The following is a 10,297-nucleotide window of genomic DNA, read 5'->3' as shown; positions in this document are numbered from 1 at the left end:
ACCGGCAGTGAGAAGGTAGAGATCCAAATCACACACACTTCATCTTTGCAAACCATATAGATCCTTGAATTTTCTTTGCAATTCCATCTCTTAGCTCTATTTTCTGTGAAAATCTAGAAAACAACCTGAAACACCAAAAACACAAAAAATACCTTAGTAGCACCGCTTTAAATGAGAGAAATACGTGCTTTTCCTACCTATAATTCACACATAAATGTGCTCATCAGATTCCCCCATACTTAAGCTTTGCTTGTCCTCGAGCAAACAAAAAAGAAAATAAACTAAAACAAAAACTAAATAAACCTAACTCACTTTCGTAGGAATCACGATTGCACTTAGCACGTGCAACAAGCCTTTAAACCCCTAGGTTACCCTAGTGGACGAGTTGTGTCTCGTGAGTGTTTGCATTGAATATACACACAAAATTCAAAAAAATAAACTTTTTTCTCCAAATCTCACTACAGATAAAGCCACAAATTTTCCAATCCTTTTTCTTTGATAAATTGCTCAAAATAGAAGAACAAGAATACCCACATACTTAAACTTTGCATCCTATTCTAATTTGGAAAAATTAGAAAAATATTTTAAGTAAGGAATCTTCTTTTGAATTTTTCCTACTCATCTCCCTTAAATTTGCCTCTAATGTAATCGTACCATAAAAGAAATTTGATTCGGAAACTTCGTAGAAAACTTACAAATTTATATGGTCCACCATACTTTCAACTTTTCCCATAGTTTCTAAGAATAGAACTCATTTTTTTTTGTAATAATCTACTGCTTTTGACGTGAATGACATGCAGGGCATGCACCAGACACCCAGGCTACTAAGCAGTGTCCGACTAATCTTTGATTTGCATATGTCATAGACATTGATGCATATGAGTTCAAGCTTTACCTTTGATTATGTGCAATGCTTTGATTCATTAAGCTTTCTAATTGACCCATGTATGGAGTTTTCAGTCAGTTGCTCTGAAGCCAGTTGGCTTTAAGGAACTAGGCATAAAAACCCTTCAGACTTAATAGCTCAAGTCAACAAGGCTACAAATCAAAACTATAATCAAGAAGCAAACTTTCTAAAAATCATTCTTTCTTTCTTTGTTTCAACCTTTCTTTCCTTTTTATCTATACCATATAAAAAGCAAGTTTCTATTTCTATTTCTTATTCAAATCCTTTTAAAAAGAAAGATTCCAAAAGAAAACAAAACTAAGAAAGGAAAGTATTCTTTCTAATTTTTCAAATTTTCTTATTCAAATCCTTTTAAAAAGAAAGATTCCAAAAGAAAACAAAACTAAGAAAGGAAAGTATTCTTTCTAATTTTTCAAATTCCAAAATTAAAATATCCACTAACTTTATTTCTTAAAATAAGAGAACAACTTTCTTTCTAAGAATACCAAGTTCTTTCTAATTTGCGAAAAATTACCAAAAATAAAAAGAAAGGAAATTTTCTAACTTTAAACCATAGAAAAGAATAGAAAAGGAAAGTTTCTAAAAGCTACCCTCCCATACTTGAAATATGCACTGTCCTCAATGCATTAAAAATAGAAACAAAAATATGAGAACTAAAAATAGAAAGGAGGGTACGTACCGTATTTTCTTAAGTAGAATTGGAATAGGAAGGTTCATGGAGATCCATGACTTCTTCCATATTCGGCTGTGACAACTCAATAAACGGCTTTAAACGTTGACTATTAACTTTAAAAATCTCACCATTGCTGGGATTTAGAACCTCGACCGCACCATGGGAAAAAACTTTATGCACAATGTATGGTCCATCCCAACGAGACCTTAACTTACCTGGAAATATATGCAATCGTGAATTGTAAAGAAGCACTTTTTCGCCCTCTTGAAACGATTTTCTCAAAATATGTTTGTCATGAAAAGCTTTTGTCTTCTCTTTATAGATCTTTGCATTCTCGTACGCTTCATTGCGCAACTCCTCCAATTCAGAAAGTTGTAATCGCCTTTGAACACCTGCAGAAGACAAATCAAAGTTTAGTTTCTTAATAGCCCAAAAAGCTTTATGTTCCAATTCAACCGGGAGGTGACAAGCTTTGCCATACACAAGGCGGTAAGGAGACTGACCAAGATCAGTCTTGAATGCCGTCCTATGAGCCCACAAGGCATCCACTAATCTAATGGACCAATCTTTGCGGTTTGGATGCACTGTCTTCTCTAAAATTTGCTTAATTTGCCTATTTGAAACCTCCACTTGGCCGCTCGTTTGAGGATGATAAGGGGTAGCCAACTTATGAGTAATACCATATTTCTTCATAAGGGCTTCAAAAGGTCTATTACAAAAGTGTTTACCCCTATCACTAATGATCGCACGAGGAGTACCGAAGCGCGATAGGATGTTTTCTTTTAAAAACTTGACCACTACCTTGTGGTCATTGGTTTTGCAAGCAATTGCTTCAATCCACTTTGAAACATAATCTACTGCAAGTAAAATATACAAATTCCCAAATGAATTTGGAAACGGGCCCATAAAATCGATACCCCACACATCGAAGATTTCTACCACTAAGATCGGGTTGAGGGACATCATATTTCGCTTAGTAACTCTTCCTAAGGATTGACATGACCTACAAGCTTTACAAAAATCAAAAGAATCCCGAAAAAGACTAGGCCAATAGAAACCACATTGTAAAACTTTGTGTGCGGTTTTCTTTGCACTAAAATGGCCACCACAGGCTTGATCATGGCAAAAAGATAGAATCGATTGGTACTCATGATCGGACACACATCGTCTGACAATTTGATCCGAACAAGTTTTGAACAAATAGGGATCATCCCAAAAGAAATACTTTACCTGTGAGTGAAACCGGTATTTGTCTTGGTTGGACCAATGATCCGGTGTAGCACCTGTAACCAAGTAATTCACAATATCTGCATAACATGGCTCACTAAAAATAGCAAACAATTGCTCATCAGGGAAGTTTTCATTAATTGGACCTTCGTCATTCTTTGCATTAGGAAGTCTAGACAAGTGATCGGCAACCAAGTTTTCCGTACCCTTTTTATCTCTAATCTCCAAATCAAACTCTTGAAGAAGTAAAACCCACCGAATGAGGCGAGCTTTAGCATCCTTCTTTCCAATGAGATACTTGATTGCCGAATGGTCGGTATAAATTATCACATGCGATCCAATCAAGTAGGACCTAAATTTTTCTAATGCAAACACAACCGCTAGAAATTCTTTTTCCGTAGTGGTGTAGTTGAGTTGTGCATCATTGAGAGTCCTACTTGCATAATAGATGACATGCGGTAATTTATTGAATCTTTGGCCCAAAACGGCTCCTATGGCAAAGTCAGAAGCATCACACATAATTTCAAACGGTTCGGCCCAATTTGGTGCTTGAATGATGGGAGCCGTAGTTAACTCATTTTTTAAACACTCAAAAGAATCGAAGCATTCTTTGGAAAACTCAAATTTTTTATCTTTTGCTAACAAGTTGGTTAGAGGCCTAGCATTTTTAGAAAAATCTTTTATAAAACGCCGGTAAAAGCCCGCATGGCCTAAAAATGATCGAATATCCTTCACACTTTTGGGCGGTGGAAGATGGACAATGAGATCCACCTTGGCTCTGTCAACCTTAATTCCCTCTTTAGAAATCACATGTCCTAGAACGATGCCCTCTTTTACCATAAAATGACACTTTTCCCAATTGAGGACAAGGTTCTTTTCTCTACTCCTTTCTAAGACCAATTTTAAGTGATGTAAACATTCGGCATAGGTGGAGCCATGAATAGAAAAATCATCCATAAAAACCTCTAAGAAGGTCTCCACCATGTCAGAAAAGATACTCATCATGCATCTTTGGAAAGTTGCCGGTGCATTGCATAACCCAAAAGGCATGCGTCTATAAGCAAACGTTCCAAAGGGGCATGTGAATGTCGTTTTCTCTTGATCTTCAGGAGCTATGGGAATTTGGTTATAACCGGAATATCCATCAAGAAAGCAATAATACTCACGACCCGCTAACCTTTCTAACATTTGATCAATAAAAGGCAAAGGAAAGTGATCCTTCCAAGTAGCGGCATTAAGCTTTCGGTAGTCAATACAAACCCGCCACCCCGTTTGAATACGAGTAGGAATGAGTTCATTGGTGGCGGATTGTATAACTGTGACTCCCGACTTCTTAGGCACTACTTGAACGGGACTCACCCATTGGCTATCCGATATGGGATATATGATCCCGTTATCTAACCATTTTAAAATTTCTTTTTGGATAGCTTCCTTCATCACAGGATTAGCCCTTCTTTGAGGTTCCCTTGAAGGTTTGGAACCCTCAATGAGGTTGATGTGGTGTTGCACAATCGAAGGGCTAATTCCTTTGATGTCGGCCATTGTCCAACCTATGGCTTCCTTGTTATCTTTTAGCAATTTAATGAGTTCCTCCTCTTGAGTGGAGGTTAGATCCGCAGCAATTATTACAGGCAAAGTACAATTATCACCAAGAAAAGCATAACGTAAAGTAGAGGGAAGCGGCTTCAAGTCTAGCTGTGGGGCCTCTTCAATGGAAAGCTTTGGAAGCGATGTGGCTAGTGGTCCCACCGGCTCTACGTTTTGAATGGCAAAAGCTTTGGAAAAGAAATCATCTCCTCCATCATCTCCTAGTGCATCCAAGCATTCTTGATAACCTGCATCAAAGTTGATTTCAAAATTAGTCATAACATCTTCAGGAAAGGCATGCAACATATTAATATCTTCATGAAAATTGGGTTGCTTACCTAATCTAAAAACATTAAAATCTACTGACGTATTACCAAAGGAGAGTTTCATTAGGCCATTTCTACAGTTAATGAGAGCATTGCTAGTAGCAAGGAAAGGCCTCCCAAGAATGATAGGGATTTGATCCTTGATATTAGCAACAGGTTCCGTATCTAACACGATAAAATCGACGGGAAAAAGAAAATCTCCTACTTTAATTAAAACATCCTCAACCATCCCTTTAGGTGTCTTTATGGATCTATCCGCCAATTGGAGAGTGACGGTGGTTGGTTTGAGGTCTCCTAGTCCTAATTGCATATATACAGAGAATGGCAAGAGGTTCACACTAGCACCCAAATCTAAAAGAGCATGCTCAATTTTAGTGTTACCAATAGTGCAAGATATAGTGGGACATCCCGGATCCTTATACTTAGCCACCATCTGTTGAGATAAAATGGAACTTATATTTGCGGCCAAGAAAGCCTTCTTGGGCACATTAGTTGTGCGCTTTTGTGTGCACAAATCTTTCAACACTTTGGCATAAGTAGGGACTTGGGAAATCGCATCTAATAAAGGAATATTAATTTGCACTTGCTTAAACACATTTAATATTTTATCCATGGCATCCACCTTTTTATTATTAGCAAGTCTCCTTGGAAAAGGAGCTTTAGGCACATACTCCTTTGCAGGTGGAGAAACTGCCTGCTCTTCACTTACCTGTTTGGGTTCCACAATCGACCCTGTTGCAGGGGAGTCTTTTCCTACCTCTTTGGATGTATCTTGTGGATCTATAGAAGGTTCAGATCTGACCTCCTCATTGTGGTAATCGTTACCACTCCTTAAAGCATATACGACATTACATTCATTGGAGGGCTCTTGCAGCGGCAGAATTGGTTGAATGACATTCAACTGATTTTGCGGTACCTGTTGATTCACATTCATATTCACGTTCCTTGGATTAGGAACGGGTTGACTTGGCATCTTCCCCTTTTCCCTTTCATGCAAAGCCATGGCAAGTTGGGAGATTTGCTTCTCCATATTGTGTTGGCTTGTCATGAAAGTGCTAGTGAGAAGTTCTATGCTCTTTTCTAAGGAAGCTATGCGTGCCGACTCCCCTTGTTTTTGAAAACCCGGTGGTTGCTGATTTGAAACATTATTTAAAATTGGGTTTTGAAAAGGTGGAGGTGTGGTTAGGGGTGGTCGAACATGCATAGAAGGGAAGGTGGGCCTAGGTTGGACAAATTGGCCTTGACCTTGGAAATTTGATGGCCCTCCTTGATAATTCCCTTGATTCCAAGAAAAGTTAGGATGATTCCTCCATCCCGGATTATAAGTGCTACTATATGGATTATTTAAAAACATGGCACTTGCATTTTCATTAGAATTACCAAATTTAGCAAGAGTTGGGCACTCTTCCATGACATGGTCCGTGGCTTGACACCAATTGCACATAGGAACACTATGTGCAATTTGATGGACCTATGAAGGTCCTTTGACAACTATGGCTTCTAGCCTTTTGATTAGGCTATCAAGATGGGCCTCTTTTGCCACAGCACCCTCTATTAGAAATCCCTTACTTGAAGTGGCTCTCTCACCATCTTGAGTGGATTCCCACTCTCTTGTTTTTTCTACCAAATCAAGTAAGAAGTTCCATGCCGCGGCCTCATCCGTGAAAGATGTAAAACCGTTAGGACACATGGATTCAAGAAGTTGCTTTGTTTGGTAATCTATGCCCTCATAAACAATTTGGCATAAGTGCCACAAATCAATTCCATGGTGAGGACACTCTTGGAGTAGGTCTTTCAACCTCTCCATAAACTTAGAAAATGACTCTAATGGCTTTTGTTTGAATTGTAAAATATCGTTCCTAAGCTTATTAGTTTTATGTAATGGAAAAAACTTTTTTAGGAAAGCGACGGCGAACTCCTCCCAAGTGGTGATGGAGTTCGTTGGTAAGCCATAGAGCCACTTTTTGGCTCCATCCTTGAGTGAAAACGTAATAAACCGCAACTTTACCGCATCATCGGTAAGTTGTTGCAACTTAATCAAAGCACATACATCTTCAAACTCACGCAAAAATAAATAAGCATCCTCCGAAGGGAGGCCATGAAAACGAGGAAGCAAAGAAATAAATTGTGATTTTAGCTCAAAATTATTGCCCTGCGCAACCGGCAATCTAATGCAAGAAGGTTGCGCGGTTCGGGCCGGATAGAAGCGATCTCGCAAACTCTTGGGCGGCTCTTGTTCTTCCGCCATGACTACTTGATTTGGATTTGGTGCGATGTCTTCCGCCGTCTCTAACCGGTTTGCTCTTTCTAGTCGATTGGCCGAGTTCCGCACCCAACCTTCACTCATAAACACAGGAAAACCAAGTAAGAGAGATGGATAGCCAAGAAACCAAAAAAAAATATAACTAAACTAAAAAAACAACTACTAATCTAACACTTCGAATAATTAAAATTCTAATGCAACTCTCTTCCCCGGCAGCGGCGCCAAAAACTTGATTGAGAAATTAAATAACCGCAAGTGCACGGATCGTGTAAATACGGGTCGAACTCAAGGAAGAAAAATCTAGTTGTCAATCCTATTCTTTTACCGATTAGAATACTAACTATGATATAATGTTGCCTGGAATGGACTCAGGATTTCCGTGGACTTAGACCTCGGAGCCAACACTATATATAAGCTTATATTCTATTCAATCTAAGAATCAAATTCAACTATGATCTTGATTTGGAAATCTTAATTTAGGCAAAGTGTACCAAAATTCTAATGATCTTGATTAACTACTTATCTAATCTAATTAGAAAACTAAAATTCTAAAGGCCTAAGTTAATTGAAAAATTGCGAAAGTAATTTGGAATAGTGTAAAAATCTTAATTCAATATAAAAGATTACTTAGGGTTAGAATCCACCATGAGTTTGGATTAGATTGATTAATTAAAACATCTCTTTAATTAGGTTGAAAATCCAACTAAACAGTCAATAAATAATAAGATCTAAAAGATGTCATTATTTATGAGTATTTAATTGAATTAACCCTCTAATTTATATTAATTATATAGAATTTAATCTTTGTTAATCAACAATCATCCATACGAAAGGAGAAAGCCAATGGCATGGATGATTGGGATTAGTACAAAAATAAAATCCTACATAATTTATTATATAAGCCACTTGTTTTAATTACTTCTCTTTTTCCTTCCCCATGGCTTCATCTAAACCCTAAGTATAGTGAGTTTAGCTACTCATGGAGAAAGGGAAAGAAACATAGAAAATAGAGAGAATAGATAAGAGAATTGTCATTAAGAACTTGAAAAGTAAAATAAAACACAAAGTACTTTCTCTTTTAATTGAAATTAAACAAAAATACATTGAACTAGATTTGAAAGAAATAACAAAAATTAAAGAACACTTAGTCTTTTTCTCCTCTTCGCAATAGTTGAATCCCTGATCGCCTTCCTTCAAGCCTTGGTGTCGCCTTGGATTGAACTTTTGACGGTTGGATCGGTCTTTGGTTGATGGAGAGAAAAAAATAATGTAAGAGAGATTGAATATGTAAGAGATGAGGGAGAGAATGAGGAGAGAGAGAGAGAGTAATGGGTGAGACTAGTGTAAGAAAAACAAGAGAGAAAATAAAAACAGGAAGAGAAAAAGATGAACGAAAAATTGGAGAGGTGATAGAGAGAAAAGTGGGCTAAATTTCAGTAAAGGGGAGAGAAGAAAAAAAAAACGTGGAGAGCCCTCCTCCATTCATGTTTTTTCATATATAAGGTGTTGCCATTCTTCTCAATTTAAAAAAAAAAGAGTATAAACAACAATTGGCAAAACGAAGCTAGAAAGGAAACAATTCCACCCACGTCCACAAATCCTTTGCAATTCGGAAAGTTACTTTTCATGTGCAAGCCGAAAATCCCTTCTTCCTATATGAAAAATTGCTCACCTTGAAATATATTAGGCATATTCTAATTTGTTTGTGGCTCCATTTCTACGTGGGAATGTGTACTGTTTCAACAAGGAAACAATGCATGCTTCAAATCCATGTGGGTCCCACGGATACTACACCAAATTAGCAATTGCTATTTCTAGTTCAAAAGAAAAAAACGTGGGCTGTTTGTAAGATGAAACTTGCATGCTTCAAATCCATGTGGGTCCCACATGCTATTCTTGCAAGCTTCTAAATTTATGGTCGATTCTTGCATTCCTTTAAAAACTTTCCAAATCAGCCCTTGTTTCAAGGTTTCCCACATCAGCCCTTGTTTCAAGGTTTCCCACATCAGCCCACTTATGGGTCCCACCATTGCATGCAATAGACGATTCTCATTGTGGCCCAAAAGGTTTAACAACTTTCCAAAAATCCAAGTGGGTCCCACTTCCCACAAAATTTGGATTTTATGTATTTTTAAAGACAAAGCAAAATGGTACGAGGGTTCTACTTCATAGGATGATCTGACCGTCCATGTGAAGTGCTCCAATATGGATGCGTTGGTACCTCCAAAATCATTTCCATTAGATGATCCAAATCATCCAAATTTCAAATTGGTCGTGGCCTTTAAATCATTTTCGTGGGCTGATGTTGCACTCTCAAGTGGGTCCCACTTTTGCATGTAATACATGGCATCATGCCTCTTTTGTTTCCAGCAACTTATAAATTCGTTTCCAGCTTCTTTTTAATTCCAGCTTCTGATTAATTCCAGCAACTGATTCCAGCAACTGATTCCAGCAACTGATTCCAGCTTCTGATTAATTCCAGCAACTGATTCCAGCTTCTGATTAATTCCAGCAACTGATTCCAGCTTCTGATTCCAGCAGCTTTAATTCGATTCCAGCAACATGAAATTTCAGTGTGGTGTAATCCGAACCATTCATTTTAATACTAAAATACGAATCAGTTGTTTTCTCAATTTGCCTTCCCAAATTTGTAACCGGCAGTGAGAAGGTAGAGATCCAAATCACACACACTTCATCTTTGCAAACCATATAGATCCTTGAATTTTCTTTGCAATTCCATCTCTTAGCTCTATTTTCTGTGAAAATCTAGAAAACAACCTGAAACACCAAAAACACAAAAAATACCTTAGTAGCACCGCTTTAAATGAGAGAAATACGTGCTTTTCCTACCTATAATTCACACATAAATGTGCTCATCACTTACTCAGCCTCATATTAGAATCCCCCCTTCTTCTAGAGAGAGTCTTTGACTCATTCTTCTTTTAGGTGGTAGTATTAGAGAGTCTTTGACACTTTTGTCCTTTTAAGGATATTACTAGGGAGTCTTTGACTCGTTCCTCCTTCTCTTTTGGTAGAGTTGTTAGAGAGTCTTTGACTCTTTTGTCCTTTTAAGGATATTATTAGGGAGTCTTTGACTCATTCCTCCTTCTCTTTTGGTAGAGTTGTTAGAGAGTCTTCGACTCATTTCCCCCCTTTTCTTTGGTATTTTAGTTAGGAATTTCTCCTCGGTGTTGTCATCGCTTTTATTCTTTAAAGACTAGCACGTTCTCATTAGAGCTTTGCCTTTTGGGATCTTAGATCATTTCATTATCCTTGATAATTAGCTTACCTGGTTTAGGAGTTTCCCCTGTTAG

At 37.7% G+C, this 10,297-nt stretch overlaps 1 protein-coding gene across 1 annotated transcript; it reads right to left on the bottom strand.

The window, feature by feature from the left end:
• Positions 1 to 1,595: 1,595 nt before the first annotated feature.
• LOC143883128 (uncharacterized) lies at positions 1,596 to 5,654 on the bottom strand. The gene is made up of 6 exons (XM_077386486.1): positions 5,430 to 5,654; positions 5,020 to 5,306; positions 4,401 to 4,842; positions 3,694 to 3,953; positions 3,070 to 3,123; positions 1,596 to 2,694 (listed from the first exon to the last, which is right to left on the bottom strand). The coding sequence occupies exons 1-6, from the start codon at positions 5,652 to 5,654 to the stop codon at positions 1,596 to 1,598; spliced, it is 2,367 nt and encodes a 788-aa protein (XP_077242601.1).
• Between the last annotated feature and the right edge of the window lie 4,643 nt (positions 5,655 to 10,297).

The sequence above is a fragment of the Tasmannia lanceolata genome, unplaced genomic scaffold (assembly GCF_043159265.1).
Source record: "Tasmannia lanceolata isolate RefF3 unplaced genomic scaffold, GAP_Taslan_0.1 ptg000008l, whole genome shotgun sequence".
Taxonomy (NCBI): Eukaryota; Viridiplantae; Streptophyta; class Magnoliopsida; order Canellales; family Winteraceae; genus Tasmannia; species Tasmannia lanceolata.
The sequence above is the reverse complement of the archived record's forward strand: the minus strand, read 5'-3'. Positions and strand labels throughout refer to the sequence as shown.